At 42.9% G+C, this 23,563-nt stretch overlaps 2 protein-coding genes across 4 annotated transcripts in view; both read right to left on the bottom strand.

The window, feature by feature from the left end:
• LOC114667766 (oocyte zinc finger protein XlCOF7.1-like) overlaps window positions 1–23,563 on the bottom strand; it is a 228,360-nt gene that overhangs the window by 106,189 nt on the left and 98,608 nt on the right. The window lies entirely within an intron of this gene.
• Window positions 1–23,563, bottom strand: part of LOC114666901 (NACHT, LRR and PYD domains-containing protein 3-like) — an 84,292-nt gene that overhangs the window by 16,145 nt on the left and 44,584 nt on the right. The window contains exons 11-13 of the mRNA XM_051933362.1: window positions 16,120–16,293; window positions 7,615–7,791; window positions 5,116–5,289 (exon numbers count right to left, since the gene is read on the bottom strand). Of these exons, the coding sequence (XP_051789322.1) occupies window positions 5,116–5,289; window positions 7,615–7,791; window positions 16,120–16,293 (525 nt within the window). The remainder of the gene's footprint in view (window positions 1–5,115; window positions 5,290–7,614; window positions 7,792–16,119; window positions 16,294–23,563) is intronic.

Consider the following 23,563-nt stretch of genomic DNA (forward strand, 5'->3'; position numbering starts at 1 on the left):
GTCCTTCCCCAAGGCAGGCAAGGGATTGGATGGTGTGTGTTGCGTGCCCACCAATGATTGGTCGGAGGCGGGACCAACGAATGTCCATCCTGACCCAGGGAAGGACCCGATTGGGCCAAAGGGAAGGCCCCACGGAAGGCAGCCGGCGAGTAGGGCTGATCGACAGGTAAGTCCACAGCCGACTGACTGTCTGTGCTTGCTGGTGGCTCTGCGCGAGCTGGAGAAGTACCTTCAGCCTGCAGAGTCGCTATTTCAGTGATACGCGCCCTCCGGGAGGTATTGAAGAAGCTGGAGAGGAAGGCGGTTGCGTCCGTGAAGACATTGCAAAAGTGGGCGGAACGACACAGCGCTGGATCCTCCGGCCAGAGTGGCACCCCGGTGCAGGTGAGTGGAATTAACCCCATAAAGAAAAAGCGAGACCCCAGCGAAAAGAACCGTGATATGGCTGATCGGATTCAAGTAGCGGGGGCTCCGATAGTGGATGCGGCGATGATGACCAATCGTGTGGTGAGGGCAGAAAGAGTGAGAGGGCAGTCAGGATGCAGGCTGATGGGTGCCAGGTGTCAAAGGGCCCTATGCCCCGAGCCAGCATCGATCTCACGTCGCTCTACAGGGATGCAGATGGCACAGGGTCTCTTCCTTTCCCACAGGGAGACCCAAGCCGTCATGGCATCCCAGAGAAAGAGGAGGACCCAGAAGAAGAGACCCGGCTCCTCCGATAGAGAGGGATGTGAGGCTGGGAGCTCACGTCTGGAGAAGGGCCGCCCTCTGCCGAGGCAGAGGGAAGCCCCGAAGTCGGCTGAGGTGATGGGGGAGCGAGCGGTCCCGTCTGATATTTCAATCTGGGGGGGCATGGAAACCTCTGAGGGGTTGCCGAAGTGGCAAAGGCCGGGGTGCCAGTCAGAGGGGGGAGCGTTGCCTGTGTGTGACACAGATGGACACCAGGTAGTGGTGTTCTGGCAGCAGCTCCGCCCCTGTTTCTGCTTGCTATTTTGCAGGACAAGATCCTGGATATGCGCAAGTAGGACCCGCTTCATGGGAGACCTGCCCTCGCAGGACGGGCCACTGGCCCCTATGGGTCTCAGCTGGCGGAGAGGCAGCCAGGACGCCCAGAAGGACCGGAAGAGGGACTATGCCTCCTCCAGACCACGAGAGCACAGTCGCCCTGGTTGGTATGGGGACCATGAGAACAGAGCAGTGCAGGATTTACGTATAAGCTACACAAGCTATAGCTTAGGGCCCCCGTCTTCTTGGGGGCCCCCAAAACAAATTGTCCGAGTGAGCAATTGTCATATATACTTAAATATACTACAGCATTATTTGTCCCAAATTAGAGCATGGAAGCTCAACCCTATAGGGGCCCGTGGTCACCACCAGGGGGTTCCCAGATGCCTGAGAAGCCCTGGACATCAGCACTTCCGCCACACCTGGAGGTGCTGGGGGAAGGAATACTGGGGACACCCGGAGTGCTTCCGGGTGCTCAGCCGGCACTTCCGCCACACCAGGAAGTGCCGGCGGAAGTTCATGAGGAGGCACCTGGAGCACGTCTGGGTGAACATAAAAGGGGCCGCCTCCCTCCATTCGTCTGCTGCAGTCAAGTGGAAGAGGATGAACCCTTGAGGAGAGGAGTGGAGGCGGTGAAGAGAGAGGTATTGGGAAAGGCCTGGAATAAAGGGTAATTGGTGTAGGGGCACTGGATTTTGTACGGTTTACTCTGTGGTTGTAAATAGTGTAAATAGAGCGTGTGTGGTTTTGAACCAATGATGTCTGCCTGTCTGTGACTGGGCTGTTCCCCACACTGTATATTATACTATATATATATATATATATATATATATATATATATATATATATATATATATATATATATAATATAGTTGTAGGAGACAGCTGGCAGCTCAACCTGGCCAGGACGCCCCTGAAATGGATGGGGGGAAGGCAGCTTTTCCAGGACACTGCTTCCCCCAAGATGCTAGATGGCAGCTGTTGGGTGCTGTGGGTGCTGCCAGGGGGAGCTATGAAGGGACAGGAGGAGTCGTGCCTCAAACATAACCCGGAAGTACTCCCAGGTCATGTGGACAGAAGCTTCAAAGTACTTCCGGGCTGAGAAAAAAACTTGAATTCTCCATCTGACCTGGAAGTGCTGGCAAGTCACGTGGGAGGAAGAGGAGAAGGAGAAGCACTTCCGGGTCAAGGACTATTTAAAGGACTGCTGGAGACCCAGCAAGCGAGCCAGAGTCGGGAGGAGATGGACAACACTTGCTGGGTGGTGTGGAGGAGAATATTGTGTTTATTTGTGTTTATATAATTGCCTGTTTACTCTGGGTGTGGTGCTTGAGAGCACGGATTCAAGAAGAAAAAATATTGAAATACTTCAGAGTGCTTTTACTCCGTGTCTTGAGTGTCTGTCTATCGGGTTAGAGGAGCAACCGCGACACCTAGTGTTACTATATATATATATATATATATATATATATATATATATGGAAGAGAAGGTCTGTGATACAGTTTGCATATTTGCAGTTGGAGATCCACGAATGGAGAAAAAACGAATCACGTATCATAAAAATAGTTTTATTCCTGAGCTTTTCAACCCTATCAGGGGTCTTCATCAGAGGATAATGCTTAGACTTACAAGAATCAAAGGCAATATATAGCAACACATTCAGTGGGGGTGGGAGGGATGGTTGTGGGTGGGTGGAGGTGATTAAGTCAGTATGATCAAGCGGGGGGGGGGGGGGGGGGGGGGGAGGGGGTGGTTGTATAGTTTAATTATTGTGTACGTGTCCTTCTTAAGTTAGCATATGCTGGATTTATGTCCAAGTGTCTGTTGATGGCGTTTTCATCTGATAGCCAAGACTCGCGCCATCAACAGACACTTGGACATAAATCCAGCATATGCTAACTTAAGAAGGACATGTACACAATAATTAAACTATAACAACCCCCCACCCACCCACAACCATCCACTCCCACCCCCCACTGAATGTGTTGCTATATATTGCCTTTGATTCTAGTAAGTCTAAGCATTATCCTCTGATGAAGACCCTGATAGGGGTTGAAAGCTCAGGAAAGCTCAGGAATAAAAACTATTTTATGATACGTGATTCATTTTTTCTCCCTTCGTGGATCTCCAACTGCATATATATATATATATATATATATATATATATATATATATATATATATATGAGAGAGAGAGAGAGAGAGATTTTATTTTCCTCTTCAACAGTGTGGACTGTATTGTTAAGTCTGTTACATAAAACTCCAATTGTTTGGATAAAAGCATCTGCTAAGCAAATAAATGTAATGTAAATGTTAACATAAAATCCAAATGAAAATCAGTTTTCATACCAGATTGTAATGTGACAAAACAGGACAAACACAGAGGTGGATGAATACTTTCGCAAGGCACTGTAGGTGACTTTAGCCTCTTCTCAATTAGCACATCTCACTTTTAAAAATTATTGAAGGTGGTCGAAACAGAGAAGATGAGCTGTCCCAAACTTATCCAGGAGGTTGAAACAAGATGGTGCTTTTGTAATGTTACAGCACTTGCTCGACCAGCCTACCCAGCAGCAACAGCTTTTACCCCTCTCAGCACTCACAGAGCTCCCATAAATACTGTGCAGCATGAACAAGTCAAATAGTAACTTTCAGATTCAATATTGACCATATGCTTATATGCATATAAATATATAAAGGTAAATACACTGAGAATGAACAGAAAACACAATACAAACATGTAAAGAATGACTGCAGGTGTGCCAAAGGTAAAATAATAAATAATATTGTCTCTGATATTCAGTTATTTGCATGTATTTCTCCACAGAGCTGTCTAGTGTCCTAATGATTGCCTTATTTGTGTTGTAGCAGCCCTGGTAGTATTACATGATTGAGCAGATTCAGAGTGGTTGGGGTTGCTGGGAATTTGGCGTTCTCTTTAAAAAGACGCCAATAAGACAGCATGGGGTTTGTGATCAACTGTCTGTATTTATTTGTACGCATCACACACACACACACACAATTGTATTACAATTAAAACCACCATGGATTGCGGTTTCTATCTGGATGCATCTGCTTGTTTTATTTATTTATTTATTTGTTAACTTAAAGAGCTTCTGTGAAAAGCCAAATTTCCCTCTGGGGACAAATAAAGTCTGTTCACTCATTTGTTTGTTCCGTCTATCATTACACTTTATGATTGGTCTGTTGAGTTGGAAGCTTAACCAATCGGTGTTTTCCATGTTGTAGTTAATTTAGAAGCATGTCAGCTGAAGGGTGGATGTATTTCATCCTTTCTTTAATGTGAGAGTTTTTCGTAATAATATGTAAAGTAAGTTACAGTATTTTACGAGTACAGTAATTAAGTTTGTATATTTTAATATGTTTACTTACATTTCACAGAATAAGGAGAGTTTAAAATACAGGGCTTACAAACAGATGGGAATTACATGCATATTGTCTTCTACTATATTAATGTATGTAGTACTTTAAGTTAATATTTAATCATATGTGAAGATCAATTTACATCAGTGTATATATTCAAATATCTTACAGATTTCATGTTTATAGATTGTTTTATAGTTGAATACTTTGATCTGTATCAAGGAAATTCCGAGCATGTCCATTGGGCTTATCATCCAGGCAGAATTATAGATTTTAAGCTTATAATGCTTAACATACGTTAATAAGTTAATATCTGATCCCTGGTAATACACTTTGATTTAGACCACACTTTCATGCTTTAAGTATATTTTTCAAATGAATTTATAGATACATTCTAGAGATCTGAATTAATTTGAACCAGTTTTTTACAGCCAGTTGTGGATAATGACAACCAGAGAATGAGGGTGTCCACTTTTGGACAAGGGCTTCATGTCAAAGAATGCAGGTGACTTTTCCAAGGATGAGGAGTAAACTTGGCTGACAATGAGACATGGAAAGAAAAGATTCAGTTCATTGAAAGGAAATCTCCTTCTGCCTCCTTCTCATGTCTGTCTGTCCACTTAATTTAGATACAGAAGTTTTATTCTGGGTGTTTTGAGTACTGATGTTAAATGAGCCATCATAAATAAATTTACAAACATAAATGCAAACACCCCATTTACTCACCTCAGATACGTTAATTTGCAGTTTTTGTTCTTCAGCCCCTCACACAGCAGGTGCATTCCCGAATCCCCCAGATGATTATAATCTAGGCTCAGATTAGTCAGTCGTGAGTGTTCAGCAGAGACAGCCAAAGAGATAGCCGCACAACATGTAGAGGTGAGCCCACACGATTCCAGCCTTTGAAGATATATAGAGATAGTAGGCTCCAGAATATAAAGGTAAAAAATAGAGAAGTTGAGCAGCATGAGGAGCAAGTGCCACCACCATCATGAGAATCACTGACACCAATGACACCTCAACACCTGACATGAAGATTTTATACCAGACAGTGAACTTCACACACACAGACACACACACACACCCACAACTTTCAACTTCGGTTTCACCAATTCTCTGAATTTCCATCATCCTTCAGTTCATTGTCACCTCCTTTGAGGACCCTCTTCAGACCCTTGTGTCCTGAGTCTAAGGTGAGTCACTCATTCTATTTCTTCTTCAGTTTTGTTTTTTTCTCCATTCCTTTCTTTGAATACACTCTAAACATTCAAATATAAGAGATGACAGACTAGAGCTTCACTAAGTACAGAAAAACCAAGAGAATTGGTGAACATTCGGATACAAGAAACCTTATGTACCTTTAAGAATAATCTGGATGAGATATTAGCTATTAGCTAAAGAAATGGGCTTGATGGACTACATGGTCTCCTCTCGATTGTCAAATTTCTTATGTTTTTAAGGTGTTAACGTCAGGCAAGATTTCTGGCATTTTAAATACTTAATTTGAACTAGCGAACTAGCTTAATTTGGAACTAGTCCCGGTCCTCTGACATACCTAGACACAGAGCACGTCCAAAACAAAACAAGCCCCCACGCAGCGGCGTTTGAGGATTAAAAAGTAGAGATATCTATTACCAATAAAGTCTAAATACTATATGCCTAAAAAATAATCATTAACAAACTATAAGCATAAAGTATAATCTTCATCAATCTTAAAGTATTAAGATAATAAACCCAGGGAGTGGTGTTAAAAAGTGATCTTGGACAAGCATAGTAAATCCTAATATAATAATAACAATAACAATAAAGCAAGGGTATGATGTTAAACAGTCTCCTTTAGGGTAGTAAAAAAAAAAAAAAAAAAGAAAAGAAAAATGTATTTCTTCCACACACACGTCTAGAACTGTAATTAAAACATAAACAGAAAGCGTCCGAGTAATGAAAAGGATGTATAATTATGGTACCCGTATCATTACAAGTGGATCAGACAGCAGGTGATATCTCCTTGCCATGCCATGACAAGATGCGACTCACTTTTGTGTTTCAGAATAGTGTCGGGATCAGCTTTCTTAATTACTTTTCTGCTTCATCCTTGGTGGAGAAGACGTAGTATTGGCCTTGCACATCCAGTTTCAGGTTGGCAGGATACAAGAGGCTGTATTTGATATCGGCTTTCCGTAACCACTGTTTAATGTTGTAGAAGGCTGCACATTTAGCAGCTGTTGCGGGAGAGAAATCAGGGAAAATACGAATGTGGTTATTATCAAATATAATCTCTTGCTTGTGTCTGAGGAGTGCCATCACATCTAGCTTACATAGTAACCTCTCGAAGCGGACAATTAAAGACCTAGGTCTAAAGGTATTTGATCTGCGTATGCAATGAGCTGCTGCAATCTCGGTATCTGATTTAAAGTCCTCTCCAATTATTTTAGAGAATAGTTCAACTGCAAACTTCACTGGGTTTGGACTTTCACGATTTTCAGGTAGACCTTCAATTCTAATATTATTCCTTCTGCATTCATCTTCCAGAGCCGCAAATCTGTCTCCAAGTTTTTTGCATTCGGAATTCGCAGCAGTCATTTTATTTTCCTTTAAAAATTCTGTTATGATACAACAAATGCCAGACATCAGTCCAATGAGCTTTTCTCTTGTTTGTGCAGTTAAAAAACGCTTTCCTCCACCTTGTACACATTTTACTTTTAGGTGAGCGCTCATTCATTCTCCTTTCTTGTAAGCTGAGTTGCTGGAGGTGTCAAACTACTTGACTGGTGGTCACAGGAAAAGCTGGAAAAGTCAGAGCTTGATAGGGCTTAAAATGTTTTGCTGACTCCTATTAGCTTTTATTTCATCTCCGTTTTTTCTTTTTTTGGGTCTCTAATACCTCTGGACATGCTTCTTTTTACAAAATCCAAATGGTCTTTAGTGTATCCCTCTGCACTTAGTTGAACACCCGAAAATTTACTGAACTGACCTTTCCTTCTGATCCTGTCTGTTTTTTCTGATGTGTCCTGAAAGAAAGACCTTTGTGATTACCGCTACTCTTACCTCATATATACTTGAGTAGATCATCTTCTCAATACTTGTTGAAAACAAAATTTATCCTTTCTCCTGTTCATATACTGACACTGCAGTCTGACCTGAATTAAACTGCAAAAAAAATTCACAAAACCCACACACGTAATGCAGACACATACACTCACAGTCATTCGCTCCATGATGACTCACCCCAGGGCCTCTAATTTGCACTTTTTGTCCATCAACCCTTCACACAGCAGATGCACTCCTGAATCACCCAGGCTGTGATTATAGTTCAGAAACAGATATTTCAGCGGCAAGTGTGGACAAGAGAGAACTGAGGAGAGAGCTGCACAACATCCAGAGGTGAGATAATATCCAGACAGGCTGTAGAGATGAGAAGAGAAGTGAGGACTGAGAGAGTTACAGATGTACAGACCCATTTCCATAGAACAGCCATCTTCTGCACGGCAGATACTATTGAGAATTTTGATCAACGATCAATGCCCTTCATTATTAGCTTTTGCGCTCTTGGCTATGAAAAGCCTAGGCCTGAAACAACTTTAAAAGGACACCATTTATTTTGTTAGAGAGGCCTCTCGCCTGCCTGTCCTTCTTACTTGCTTTGTGTTGAGTTTCTGCGAGTCAAGTTGTGAGACGAGGTCATCATGCTCTCAGAGGAAGCAATCAGGCAAACTTTGTTTTGAGAAATGAAGGTGCAGAGCTTCTAACTGACAGAAGACGAAACAAACTGCATGCAAGGATTTTTGCCTGTGTGAGTGAAGGGCAAGCTGATAAGCTAGTGTATAAAACATATAAGCTATTAAAATGGCATTTGGAAGCACTAGAGCTCATCGATACCTTATGCAATAAAATTAAAACACAATGTATCATGATATTAGTTAGTTTGAACACTATAGGGGCTTAAGAGTAGATTATTGAAAGTTGGGGGACTTTTTCCTGAACAAGTGCCGTGACGTAAGCCTCTGTCAGACCACTGGGCAGCTGTGTGCCATGATAACAAGCACTGCTGTCTGCATTCATGGGCTTTTATATTAGCACGCACGTATATGTTTTACAGTAGCATTTAAGTTTATATGGCAATGTTTCTTTATACAGCTTAGTGATAATAAAAATAATCAGATATAGTAGCACATATGAGTGAGCTTAGAGAAGCAATTGTTCAAGGCTCGTCTCTCAAGCATGAAGCGCCATGTCAAGGTTGTTCGCAGCTTTGCCCTTATCAGTGAAGCTGTGTGCTGCCATTCACTGGCACAGTTGTCTGTTATGTTAGCCTTAGCCTTACAGGACACTAGTGAAACAAGTAATTATTTATTGAATTATAACTAAGCAGTCCAGTTTTCATACATGGGTCCTTCTAAACCCAGCTTAATTGTTAAGTTAAGAATTGATTAACAACTGAAAGGCCATCGATCTTAACAGCTCAGGATTAGGCCGTAAGAATGAAGGGAGGAGTAATCAGGTGATTCTCACTGCCAGATGGCAAATATGTCCGGCCAGTAAAAATATTGTTATGAGAAGGTTTATCAGGAAGAAGACCGTTATGGGGATGTCTTCAGGGGCAAGAATATTGGTATGAGAAGGTGTGGAACATCAGGTGATTGTTATGGGTAAAGGTGCTGAGTGGGGACAACATCATGAGAAACTCTATACAGTAGATGTTGGGAAACGAGTCTGGAAGGGGGGCATTGTGTGATAAGAATTGTAATATATTCAGGGCTCTCTGGACTCAATTCATCAACTGAGACAGGCTTTATGTGCTCTGCAATTATTTTCTATGCTGTGCAGTAAAGTCTTACTTAAATTCTGACTGCCTTTCTAAAGACTCTGCTTGTTTTTTCTGAAGATTTCTCCACAGCAATATTTTTATCACTTCTCCCTTTTGGCAAATGGTATGGGGCCACTGGCACTCACACCAGTAGGTTTCTACTCACAAATTAAAAAGCTGATAAATAATCAACCATAATGACGAATATTAAAAAAAAAAAAAATATGGGCATGTATGTGTTCAGGCATAACTACAGTTGTGGCCAAAAGTTTTGACAATGACACAGGTATTGTTTTCACCAAACAATACCTGCTCCAGTGTTTTGAGATCTTTTTGTCAGATGTTTCTCTGGTGTACTGAAGTAGCATTACAAGCATTTCATAAGTTTCAAAGGCTTTTATTGACAATTAAAGTAAGTTTATGCAAAGAGTCCACATTTGCAGTGTGGGCCCTTCTTTATTTTTCAAGACCTCTGCAGTTTGCCCCGGCCTGGTGTTGATCAACTTCTGGGCCAAATCCTGACTGATGGCAGCAGCCCATTCTTGCATAATCAATGCTTGGAGTTTGTCAGAATTTGAGTTTTTTTGTTTGTTCACCCGCCTCTTGAGGATTGACCACAAGTTCTCATTGGGGTTAAGGTCTGGGGTGTTCCCTGGCCATCAAAATATTGATGTTTTGTTCCCTGAGCCACTTAGTTATCACTTTTCCCTTATGGCACGGTGCTCCATTATGCTTGAAAAGGCATTGTGTGTCACCAAACTGTTCTTGGATGTTTGGGAAGAAGTTGCTCTCGGAGCAAACTCCAAGCATTAAAGTTTCCATAGAAACATCTGACAAAAAGATCTAAAAACACTGAAGCAGTAAACTTTGTGAAAACCAAAACTTGTGTCATTCTGAAAACTTTTGGCCACGACTGTATATACACACAGACACAGACTTACACTCACACACACACCCACACTCAGAGCCCTCCATAATGTTTGGGACAAAGACACATTTTTCCTTGATTTAGCCCTCAGCTCCACAGTTTAAAGTTACAAATTAAACCATGGAATGTCATTTAGAAGAAAGAACACACTGGTGAGCTCAGTAATCGCAAAGGGACAGCTAGGCCAAGGAAGAACTCCACAGCTGAGGACAGAAAAATCCTCACTCTGGTAAAGAAGCAGCCCCCAAACGCCTGTTCCGACAGATGTGTGTGTGTGTCAGAGATGACAATCCCATGAAAACTTTATGAACAGAAATACAGAGGCCACACTGCAAGATGCAGACCGCTAGTTAGCCACACAAACAGGATGGCCAGATTACAATTTGTGAAAGAGCCTGCAGAATTCTGGGAAAATGTCTTGTGGACAGACGAGACAAAGATGAACCTCATCAGAGTGATGGCAAGAGAAAAGTGTGGAGATGACAAGGAACTGCCCAAGATCCAAAGCAGACCACCTTATCTGTTGAACATGGTGGTGTAGGTGTTATGGCTTGGGCATGTATGGCTGGCACAGGTCCTGGCACATTTCTTTTCATTGAAGATGGAACTGCTGATGGCAGTGGCACAATGAATTCTGAGGTGTGCAGAAACATCTGATCTGCTCAAGGTCCAGTAAATGTCTCCAAATGCACTGAACGGCACTTCATCCTACAATAAGATAATGACCCTAACACACGAGTTTGTCAAAGCTACAAAATGGAAAATTCTCGAATAGCCAAGCCAGTCACCCGATTTCAATCTAACTGATCAGGCCTTTCATATGCTAAAGAGAAAACGTAAGGTGAAAGGCCAAAAAACAAGTCAGGTAGGGTGGCTGGTATGCCCCCAGGTGGGTCACAATGTACTCATGTGAAGGGGGTCCTATGTGGAATATTGCAGAGTGACTGGCAACTGGTATCACCCATGACTCTGTCTGGATTGGATCTCTAAATGTACAGGAGTAGACCAATCTGGTAACATACCTGGTAAGTCTTACAAATCCAACAATAATACAATGAGTCATCTTAGAAGATATTAATTAAAGATCACCTTTTAAAAATGAATATCGTGGATTACTTTTTCATCCACATGTAGTATTCTAGCTGCAAATATTTCTGTTTTGAATACATTTTTTGATTTTACATTTCTACAGCTACTGATTTCTCTGTGTATTAGCTGGGTGAATTCCTGGTTTTCTGCCTCACTCCGCGCTCTCTGTGCAATGTGGCCACAGAGAGCTTAAACAACTTGGCACATCCACATAAAAATGACAAGGGTGAGCTTTCTTGAAAGCTTTTACTGGATGTACCTCGTTGTAAACTGAAATATATACAAAAGAAACATATAGGTATATACAGGTGTGGAACCAAGGACAATAAATAATGATTTACAAAGCAATCCATAGAAGACAGTATGCATTAAACATCTATCCATCCATCCATCCATCCTCTTCCGCTTATCCGAGGTCGGGTCGCGGGGGCAGCAGCTTGAGCAGAGATGCCCAGACTTCCCTCTCCCCGGCCACTACTTCTAGCTCTTCTGGGAGAATCCCGAGGCGTTCCCAGGCCAGCCGGGAGACAATAGTCCCTCCAGCGTGTCCCGAGTCTTTCCCGGGGCCTCCTCCCCGTTGGACATGCCCGGAACACCTCACCAGGGAGGCGTCCAGGAGGCATCCTGATCAGATGCCCGAGCCACCTCATGTGACTCCTCTCGATGCGGAGGAGCAGCGGCTCTACTCTGAGCCCCTCCCGGATGACTGAGCTTCTCACCCTATCTTTAAGGGAGAGCCCAGACACCCTGCGGAGGAAACTCACTTCAGCCGCTTGTATTCGCGATCTTGTTCTTTCGGTCACTACCCATAGCTCATGACCATAGGTGAGGGTAGGAACATAGATCAACTGGTAAATTGAGAGCTTTGCCTTACGGCTCAGCTCCTTTTTCACCAAGACAGACCGATGCAGAGCCCTCATCACTGTGGATGCCGCACAGATCCGCCTGTCGATCTCACGCTCCATTCTTCCCTCACTCGTGAACAAGACCCCGAGATACTTGAACTCCTCCACTTGGGGCAGGATCTCGCTCCCAACCCTGAGAGGGCACTCCACCCTCTTCTGGCTGAGGACCATGGTCTCGGATTTGGAGGTGCTGTTATTATTATTATTATGCATTAAACAATAAAGCTTTAAAGACACTTACAAGGCGAGGGATTTCCATGATTGGATCAAGACAAAGAGAAGGGCGTAGACAGAGGTTCAAATTGCTTTGTACCACAACTAACCAGACCCAGGGGTTTATATACCTTAGAGATACGTTTTGGACATGACCGAAACAAGAGATAAAGGGGTGCCTACGTGAGACACAAGGGGTGCATTGTATTTAAAAGTTTATTATGGGACCCATGTGCTTTATGTGAGTGTCATGGACATTTATATCACCATTGTGAGAGTGGGACGTGACTGACAGGTGTGTTAATAAATGACAAGACTAAGGGGGTGCACAGTTCAACAAATAACAGTAACCGTTAACAGAATGTGAGGCAGAACACCTGGCATCCCCACTTAAGAAAGGGGGGGAAAAAGACTGATGAACGAAATAGGCAACTTCCATTTATCATGTTATTCCCTGAAATAACACTGAAATTCTTGTTGCGGGTCACATTGCAATTTTGTGATGCAAAACTCAACATTTTTGGTTCATTTTACAATTTCTTCAAAATATTGATCTATTTATTTAAACTTCTATTGGATTGATCCTATTATTTGTCCTGTGAGTCTTTATCTTTGTGTTTTTTTTTTGTTTGTTAGTTTTTTTATGTTTCTGTTGCTTATGCACCCAAATGTCCCCTTGGGACTAATAATGTTTGTAGCAAAGGACTACTGTAACTGTGAGGAGTTCAAGACATGTAGGGTTCACTCCGGAGTGTTGGTCAGGACACTGAGGCAGAGAATTCCACACAGCAGCTCAGAATGAAATTGACTTATTTATTCAAAGATATACACTTGTATTTGAATAGGTATATGTGTGTGTGGTCTACAATAAAAAGAATACATAAACGTATTGGAAAATTACATAAAAGTGCGTTAGTATTAGTCAAATCGGGCATGAGATTATCTGCAGTTTATCAGTAAACAGTATCAACAAACTTATAGTAAAGTACATTGATGTAATACCATAAACTATTATTAAAAAATATTGCTGCATGTAAATAACACTAAAGCACATTCCCAACATATAAACGTTAAACAGTACACTTTAAACAACATCGCATCTTAACGTATAACAAACATACAAAAGATGTAAAATGCAAATGAACCCACCTCTGGTCATTAACTCACACTTTTTAATAATAATAATAATATTAGTTGCACTTATAGAGCGCCTTTCACAAACCCATGGTCGCTTTACATACAGAGTACAAAAAATAAAATTACACAGATGACAAAAGTTCGTCAAAGAGGAAAGTTTGAGTTGAGATTTAAAGGTGGAGAAAGAGGAGCAATCTCAGAGAAACTAAGAGAGATTTCCAGAGTTGAAGGGCCATAACACTAAAGGACCTGCCTGCCAGGGTGGAGAGTCTGGTGTGTGGGACAGTAAGGAGATTACTGCTCGAGGACCTGAGAGAGCGACAAGGAGTGTAAGGAGCTAGGAGCTGAGTGAGGTAAAGGGGGGCAAGGTTTTGTAGGGCTTTGAAGGTGAGAAACAGAATCCTGAATTCAATCCTTGATGGAACCGGTAACCAGTGAAGCTTGGAGAGAACAGGGGAGATGTGAGCAATATGCTTTGTGTGGGTGAGGACGCTGGCTGCGGAGTTCTGAATATACTGTAGCTTCTGTATAGATTTTGCAGGGAGGCCGATGAAGAGAGAATTACAGTAATCAATACGAGATGTTATGAAACAATGAACCAGAGTTTGAGCATCATTAAAGGACAGACATGGACAGAGGCAGGCAATGTTACGGAAATGATAGAATGACATTTTTTTATTAATTCAGGACTCACCTCTTAGTTATTACAAACAAATGTTTCTCTATGCAGAAATAACTACTGTAGTACATGTACATCTCTTTTGCTTTTTGAACATCCTATAATATGTGCTCTCGTGCATGCAGGGAGGTTCACCTTGAAATGTGAGCCGTGTCTCTTAATTATTGCTGTCTCTCTAACAAGTTAGTGTAGTCTAATCTAATTTTGCTGCCTATTGTCCCGTTCACACTTCTGTGTTTACCGGTGTTATTGTTTTTTTTCTCCTCTGGATAATCCATAGCACACCAGTGATAGTGTTTTTTCTTTTTTTTAATGTGAAATGCTGCACGTATTTCACACAAAGACACACTAATATGCACATTACTGTATTTTTTCCACGTTAAAGCTCACTATCCAGAAAGCTGCTGGCCCACCACACCGCTACCTAGCGTCTGTCCTTTCCAGTTTCTTTATTCTTGGTTGGAAGAAACGCAAGCTCCACGTGCTACGTTTTGAGGTCCTGGCTACAAAAATGTGTCTCTTACACATCTTTAGTATTTTAAATCACCAAGATTGCCATCATAACTGGCAATGCTGGACATTGTACTACCAACAAAATGTGGTAGAAAATGTGTCCAGTGATTTTTTTTCTCTTTAGATCTATTTAATTACTAATATGGAAAAGAACTAAACACCTCTCTTCTTGTGTAATTGGTATCAGAAGTGGAACAATATTTTCATCACAAATTCATTCTGTGACAGAAAGCCACAAATTTTGCTGTGAATTCCATTTCACACGAATTGTTTATGATAAAAAACCAAAGTGATGGAGCTGCCGTGTGTCGCAAGGACACCCATAAGTTGATTACTGACATTAGTGACAGGCATTTGGCATCACTCTTATATGTACTCATGTGAAGAGGGGCCTATGTGAATTTCGTTATTCCTCTTTAGATCTATTTAATTACTAATGTGGAATGAGTGTGTGAAAATCCTTTGTGATAGACGGCCGGCAGCTCAATCCGGCTGGGACTTCCCAGAACAGGAAGAGTGGAGAAGGACAACCTTTCCAGGACACTGCCTCCCCCAGGACACTAGGTGGCAGCTCCCCTGGACTGTAACTGTACCCCGGATTCCCTCAGGGCATCATGGGACATGGAGTCCATTTTCTCAGCCCTGTTGGGTGCCATGGGTGCCGCCAGGGGGAGCTCATAAAGGACCTGAGGACTCCTACTTTTCCTACAACCCAGAAGTACTTTGGAGTCACGAGGACGGAAGCCCACAGTACTTCCGGGATGATTGAGGACTGATAATGTGGCGTTTGACCCGGAAGAAGATGGGGAGCACTTCCGGGTCAAGGAATATAAAAAGGACTGTTTGAGACCCAGCAAGCTGAGCCGGAGTTGGGAGGGTGTGTGACAGAGCTGCTGGGAGTGGAGGATTTGGATTATTGTGATTATTGGATTGTTGTTAATTGTAGCGAGTGTGGTGCTTTGTGCACTTTATTTAAGAAAAATCTTAAAAATTATGCTTAGTGCTTTTACATTTGTGTCTTGGACATCTGTCTGTTGGGTTTCACAGGGAAACAACGCCCCTAGCGTCCACACCTTCCAGAAAAGAACTAAACACCTCTCTTTGTCTGCCAATGGTGTCAGAAGTGGAATAACATTTGTGTCACAAAATCGTTACACGATGGAAAACACCAAGTTTCACTATGTACTCCATTTCACAATATGTGTTTAGTTTAATCATTACTAGGGAGAAACTTGGTGGCACAACTCTAAAATGTCGACTTCTACAGTGTGGATTCTATGTCACAACATGAAATTAGATTGAAATAAAATGGAGGAGTTAAAGCAGTCAACATTTAGACACAGAGGTGAAAAATTAAAGTGAAATGTCCTATTTTTCATGATCCACTACAGTCTGGCCTGATTGAAACACAAAAGTTAAAATCCACAACGCACACACACAAGCTTTCATCATGTTTACTCACTTTAGATCCTCTAATTTGCAGTTTTTGCTCCTCAGTCCCTCACACAGCAGGCGCACTCCTGAATCATCCAGTTTATTGTGGGACACTGACAGACAAGTCATTTGTGAATGTGGTGCAGCGAGAGCCAAGGAGAGACCAGCACAACATCCGGAGGTGAGACGACACGAGTCCAGGCTGTCGAGATGAGCAGAGAAAAAAGTCAGGATATTCAGTAGACAGATACAAACCAAGACATGATTTACACATAATTGTAAGATAAAAAAATCGTGAGTGGTCTACCATAGACTTTCTCATATACTCAGATATCGGGATGGATATTTGAGGAGTAAACTGCAAGACAATAATTATATTTTTATATTATGTACATTAAAGAACCATCAACAACAAATTGAATCAAATTAATAATTTGATTATTAATTTAATAATTCATAATTTAATTTTTATAAAAGTAAAGTTGAATCAATCAGACTCGGCAGCTGCATGAATAAAAGGTACCACTTCCGGTTAATGGAAATAGCCCAACAGTTGATAGAAATCTATGTTTTGTACCTTATACTTGTTTGTATGCAAAATTTGGTTGACCAAAGTGAAAGCGTACTCAAGTTATTGTGTTTACATATTGTCACACACGTGCGCTTGGGAGTCAAACAATGGGACCAGAAAATGCCAATTCCACGCCAGGCCAGGGGCGGCGGGTTGTGCTAAACCTCTCTCTTTTTTCTCTGCAGACCAAATATGAGAAATCCTGCTTGTCCCAGCCCCGAGGATGTAATTTCCTGGGAACCAACTATAAAAACCCCTCATCCTCCTTACTTGAGCAGTTCTACTTTGGACTTGAATCCATACACATTGTACTGAAACTATATGGGTGGCTGCCCCAAACCCTCATTGTGTGTCCAGTCATTTATTTCACAATATACACACTCAGACTCGGGGTGGTCTAAAACATCGAGATTCATCAAAATCTCAAAATGGAATTTTTGGGCAATTACAATACTTTGCCTATACTTCGTATACAAGAAAGTCAGGGAGGTCTAAAACCGCGAGATTCGTCAAAATCTCAGCCTCGACTCTTTGGACGATTACAATACTTTCTCTATATTTCGCAGGGACACAAAACAATAACATGTATTCTTATTACAGTATTGGGCCTGTGCTGACAGACAGTTAACTGGCTCACCCCAGTGATTCAACCCCTAAATTTGTGTATAATCTAACTTAAGCAATACATTTTGCGTGTTCAGCTGTTTCAGCAAAGATGCCCAGATGTCCCTTTTCCCCACCACCTCCTACAACTCCTCTGGGGGAATACTGAGATGTTCCTGGGCCAGCTGAGAGAGATAACCTCTCCAGCATGTCCTGGGTCTCCTCCTAGTTGAACATGCCTGAAACATCTTACCAGGGTGGCATTCAAATCAAATTCTTGAACCCCCTCAACAGGCTTCTTTCAATGAGGAGGAGCAGCTCCTGAATGTCTGCGCTCCTTTCTCATTTCCGCCACTTGTATCCGCAGTCTGGTTCTTTCAATCTTTACGCAAAGCTCCTGACCATGGGTCAGGGTAGAGTGATGGGTAAATTGAAAGCTTTGCCTTTCAGTTCAGCTCTCTCTTAACCACAACTGACCAGTAAAATGTCCATATGACTGCACTGATCCACTAGTCGATCTCCCATTTCCTTCTTCATTCACTCATGAAGAAGACCTCAAGAACTTAAACTCCTCCACTTGAGGCCAGCACCTCACACTCAACTTAAAAGGGCACTCCACCTTTTTCTGACAGAGTAACATTAACCTCAGACTTAGAGGCACTGATCTTCATCCCGGCTGCTTCACACTCAACTTCAAACTACCCCAGTGCATGTCTGAGGTCACAGCCTGATGAAACCACCGGGCCCACATCATCTGCAAATAGCAGAGATACGTTCATGCAGCCACCAAACTGGACCTACCCTCCACTCCTTGGCTGCACCTAGAAAGTCTGTCCATGTGACAGGGAACATCCATTGTGGAATCCTACACCTGCCAGGAACAAGTGTGACTTACTGACAGCAATTCAAACCTAGCTTTCACTCCAGTTGTACAGGAACAGAATATCCGACAGCAAGAAGCCCGATACCCCATACTCCCAAAGCACCCACCACAGGACTCCTTGAGGGATGTGGTCATATGCCTTTTCCAATTCCATAAAATGCATGACTGGTTGAGCATACTTCCATGGAAATCCTCCAGAATCCTTATGAGGGAAACAAGCTAGTCCATTGTTCCTTGACCAAGATGAAATCCACATTGTTCCTCCTAGATCCAAGGTTTGACCAATTCTCCTTCCCAGAACCCTGGCAAAGCCCTTCTCAGGGAGGCTGATAAGTATAAACCCCTCACCCTCCAAACAGTTTGTTCTAACAGAATTTGACCTTTTCATGAAATGGTCTTTGTCCCTGTCGCCAGATTTTTGATTTGCTCGGCAAGGCCCTTGGACCCTGCAGTGTTATTTTCATACCTTTGCTTCGTGTGGACAAATTCATCTTTAACTTTTTCATTTCCCAGCTACAGCCCTTATAAGTGACCCATTGGTTGATTCTTTGTGACACAATTAGAAGGGTCCCTAAACTTGAAAAACTTGCTCTTTTGGAGTAATTATAACCATGATTATGAATTACTTTCATGACTTGATTACAATATGATTCAGCCCACTGAACAAGAAATCTATGAATATTCGTTTGCATTTTTGTCAAGTACTTGATGTCTTTGAATACTGCAGTTTAGTGGTCGCACTGTATGACAGAATATGTTGCTGAAGTTTTAAATTGCAAGATTGTTTTTGCAGCATTATTCAGTTACATTTTTTTATCACTGCTACTAGCAGCCTAATACATTGTGAAATTCAGTGTCTCTGGTTCACTCTCCCATGTGGAGTTAACTAGAGGCCATTTCCTTCCTCTGCCATCATCCAACATGACCGTCATTGCTTCAGTCTTTGCCTGCTCCTCATATATAGCTCCAATGATCTTTTCCTTGATGTATCCAACACCAATTAATTGATGATGGCATATCCAATTTGGAGTTTGGAGGTAATAGCATCTGTGCTCTCCTTCACCAGCTTTATCAGCAGATCCAAACCGAATCCTTCTCAAGATCACCAGCGGCTGTGTGACCAGGCCAATGAAGTAAAAGGCAGTGGAACAGTTGTAATAAGTTCTTTATTGCCTCCCTCACACTCACATACTGTCTACGACCTCTCAGAAAGGCTCCATGCTTTCTGACAGTACTGCCCCAGCAGGATGTTCATGCCTAAGGTGCCTGTGGTCACCAATACTATTTGGATGGACCAATCAAATCCAACCAAGCTTTGTCTACACTTTCTGTCTTTTCAAAGCTGCAAAAATACAGTAGATTTCATTAGATAATGTTCTTCCAAGAGATGACTGAAAAGTTCTTCCCCTTTGTTTGGAAGTATTTCCATGGAACAAAGCCACTGATCCATTAGTGTCTTTAGAATAATTAAAAGTGACTGTGTGTCTGTGCTGATCAAGTGAGGAAAGAGCTGGGAAAAATCTGCATAAACAAGACCTCAGGGCTGGATGAAATCGGCCCAAGCATACAAGTGCCAGCCAGCTCTGTGGGGTCCTTCAGCTCCTGTTTTCCCTTTCCCTGAATTTGCAGAAGGTTCCCCAGCCTTGGAAAACATCCTGTGTAGTCCAAGTGTCACAGAAAGAGCATTCTGGTAATCTCAGGAACTTCAGACCATAAAGACCGTTGAGAGGCCAGTCCTGAAATAGCTCTGACCCCTAGTTTCAGCCTATCAGACACATATGGGTGTGGTGGATGCTCTCATCTAAATGCTCCACAGAGCCTGCTCCCACTTGAACAAATCTGACACCACAGTCAGGATAATGTCCTTGATTTTTCCAGTGCCTTTAACACCATTCTGACTTTTCAACTGGAGAAAAATACTCAAGGCTTTGAAACTTGATGTCTCCACAATCTCCGGGATTACAGAGAGCAACTTGCGAGGCTGACTGACCGTGTGTCAGAAATGGAGGGGTGTAATACTGGAGCACCTCAGAGAACTGTTCTGTCTCCCTTCCTGTTGACCCTCTACACAACACACCTCAGGCACAATACCAGCACTTGCCATCTACAGAAAGGCTGTACATCGCAGGCTGCATTAATAATGGAGATGAGTCAGAGTACAGAACGGTCATGGAGGACATTGTATTGTGGTGCTGGGATAACAACCTGAAACTCAGCATCAGCAAGAATAGTAGCCAGTGTGGTGTTCTACGCTGTGGTCTCTGTGGAGCTCAAATGACGCACAATACCTGAACAAACATGTCAGGAAAGCCTGCTCCATCACAGGGCCAACCCCGGACAGTCTGGAAGCTGTTGTGGAAAGGGGATGTTGATAAAATCGGATGCCATCCTGAAATTAGGTGTTCTTTTGGAGCAAACTTAGCCACAGGCTCATTCCACCATGGCGTAGTGAGAAGTACCTGTTGGAGTTTTTTCTGCTCACTGCTATCAGGCAATTCAGTGTTCCCACCAGATGTTCTCGTTAAGTTCATTTTGAAACATCTGCACAATATACATGTATTATTTGTTTATTGATTGATTGGCTGTACCTTTGTTTTCATGTTTCTGCTGATGTATGCATCTGAATATCCTCGTGGTATTAATTAAGTTTATCTTCTTCTTCTTTTTTCGGCTGCACCCGTTAGGGGTCGCCACAGCGGAACATCTTCTTCCATATCTTCCTGTCCTCTTCATCTTGTTCTCTTACACCCATCACCTGCATGTCCTCTCTCAACACATCCATAAACCTTCCCTTAGGCCTTCCTCTTTTCCTCTTCCCTGGCAGCTCTATCCTTAACATCCTTCCCCCTATATACTCAGCATCTCTCCTCTGCACATGTCCAAACCAACACAATCTCGCCTCTCTGACTTTGTCTCTCAACCATCCAACTTGAGCTGACACTCTAATGTCCTCATTTCTAATCCTATCCATCCTTGTCACACTCAATGCAAATCTTAGCATCTTTAACTCTGCTACCTCCAGCTCTGTCTCCTACTTTCTGGTCAGTGCCACCGTCTCTAACCCATATAACATAGCTGGTCTCAATACAGCCCTGTAGACCTTCCCTTTCATTCTTGCCGATACCCGTCTGTCACAAATCACTCCTGACACTCGTCTCCACCCATTCCACCCTGCCTGCACTCTCTTTTTCACCTCTCTTCCACAATCTCCATTACTCTGTACTGTTGATCTCAAGTATTTAAAATCATCCACCTTCACCAACTCTACTCCTTGCATCCTCACCATTCCACTCACCTCCCTCTCATTTACACACATGTATTCTGTCTTGTTCTTACTGACCTTCATTCCTTTCCTCTCCTCTCTAGAGTAAATCTCCACCTCTACAGGGTCTCCTTGACCTGCTCCCTACTATTGCTACAGATAACAATGTCATCAGCAAACATCATAGTCCACGGGGACTCCTGTCTAATTTCGTCTGTCAACCTGTCCATCACCATTGCAAATAAAGGGCTCAAAGCTAATCCCTGATGTAATCCCACCTTCACCTTGAACGCATCCGTCACTCCTACTGCAGACCTCACCACGGTCACACTTCTCTCGTACATATCCTGTACAACTCTTACATACTTCTTTGCCACTCCCAACTTCCTCATACAATACCACAACTCCTCTTGAGGCACCCTGTCATATGCTTTCTCCAGGTCCACAAAGACACAATGCAACTCCTTCTGGCCTTCTCTATATTTCTCCATCAACATCCTCAGAGCAAACATCGTATCTGTGGTGCTCTATCTTGGCATGAAACTATACTGCTGCTCACTAATCATCACCTCACTTCTTAACCTAGCTTCCACTACTCTGTCCCATAACTTCATGCTGTGGCTCATCAAGTTTCTCCCTAAACTCATCCTTGCAGTCTTCCTTTTACAACTTCCACCATTTGATCCTTGGCTCTACCCTCATTCTCTTCCTCTTCTTGATCTCCAACGTCATCCTGCAGACCACCATCCTATGCTGCTTAATTACACTTTCCCCTGACACCACTTAGCAGTCTTCTATCTCCTTCAGATTGACTCTTCTGCATAGGATGCAATCTACCTGTGTGCATCTTCCTCCACTCTTGCACGTAACCCTATGTTCCTCCCTCTTCTTAAAATACGTATTTACCAGAGCCATGTCCACCCTTTTGTCAAAATTCACTATCCTCTGACCTTCATTCCTCTCCTTGACACCATACCTACCCATTACCTCCTTGTATCCTCTGTTCCCTTCACCAACATGTCCATTGAAATCTGCTCCAATCACCAGTTTCTGTCCCTTGGGTACACTGTTCATCACTTCACCCAACTCACACCAAAAATCTTCTTTCTCATCCATTGCACACCCAACTTGTGGGACATATGCACTAACAACATTCATCATCATGCCTCCAATTTCCAGCTTCATAATCATTACTCTGTCTGACACTCTTTTCACTCCAAAACACTCAACATACTTGTTATGTATTGTAAAGGAGCTGGTGGTGGATTTTAGGAGGACCAGGCCCCTCATGCATCCCGTGATCATGTGTGCAGAGGGTGCAAACCTATAAAAGCTGGGTGTGCAGCTGGATGATAAATTGGACTGGACTGCCAATACTGATGCTCTGTATAAGAAAGGACAGAGCCGACCATACTTCCTTAGAAGGCTGGCATCCTTCAACATCTGCAATAAGATGCTGCAGATGTTCTATCAGACGGTTGTGGTGAGCGCCCTCTTCTACGCAGTGGTGTGCTGGGGAAGCAGCATAAAGAAGAGGGACGCCTCACGCCTGGACAAACTGGTGAGGAAGACAGGCTCTATTGCAGGCATGGAACTGGACAGTTTGACATCCATGGCAGAGCGACGGGCACTGGGCAGGCTCCTGTCAATAATGGAGAATCCACTGCATCCACTGAACAGTATCATCTTCAGACAGAGGAGCAGCTTCAGCGACAGACTGCTGTCACTGTCCTGCTCCACTGACAGACTGAGGAGATTGTTCCTCCCCCACACTATGTGACTCTTCAATTCCACCCGGGGGGATAAACGTTAAAATTATACAAAGTTATTGTCTGTCTGTATACCAGCATTGTTATCACTCTTTAATTTAATATTGTTCTTTATCAGTATGCTGCTGCTGGAGTATGTGAATTTCCATCCATCCATCCATTCATTTTCCAACCCGCTGAATCCGAACACAGGGTCATGGGGGTCTGCTGGAGCCAATCCCAGCCAACACAGGGCACAAGGCAGGGAACCAATCCTGGGCAGGGTGCCAACCCACCGCAGGACACACACAAACACACCCACACACCAAGCACACACACTGGGGCCAATTTAGAATCACCAATCCACCTAACCAGCATGTCTTTGGACTGTGGGAGGAAACCGGA

Source organism: Erpetoichthys calabaricus, chromosome 1 (genome assembly GCF_900747795.2).
Source record: "Erpetoichthys calabaricus chromosome 1, fErpCal1.3, whole genome shotgun sequence".
In the NCBI taxonomy this organism is placed as follows: domain Eukaryota; kingdom Metazoa; phylum Chordata; class Cladistia; order Polypteriformes; family Polypteridae; genus Erpetoichthys; species Erpetoichthys calabaricus.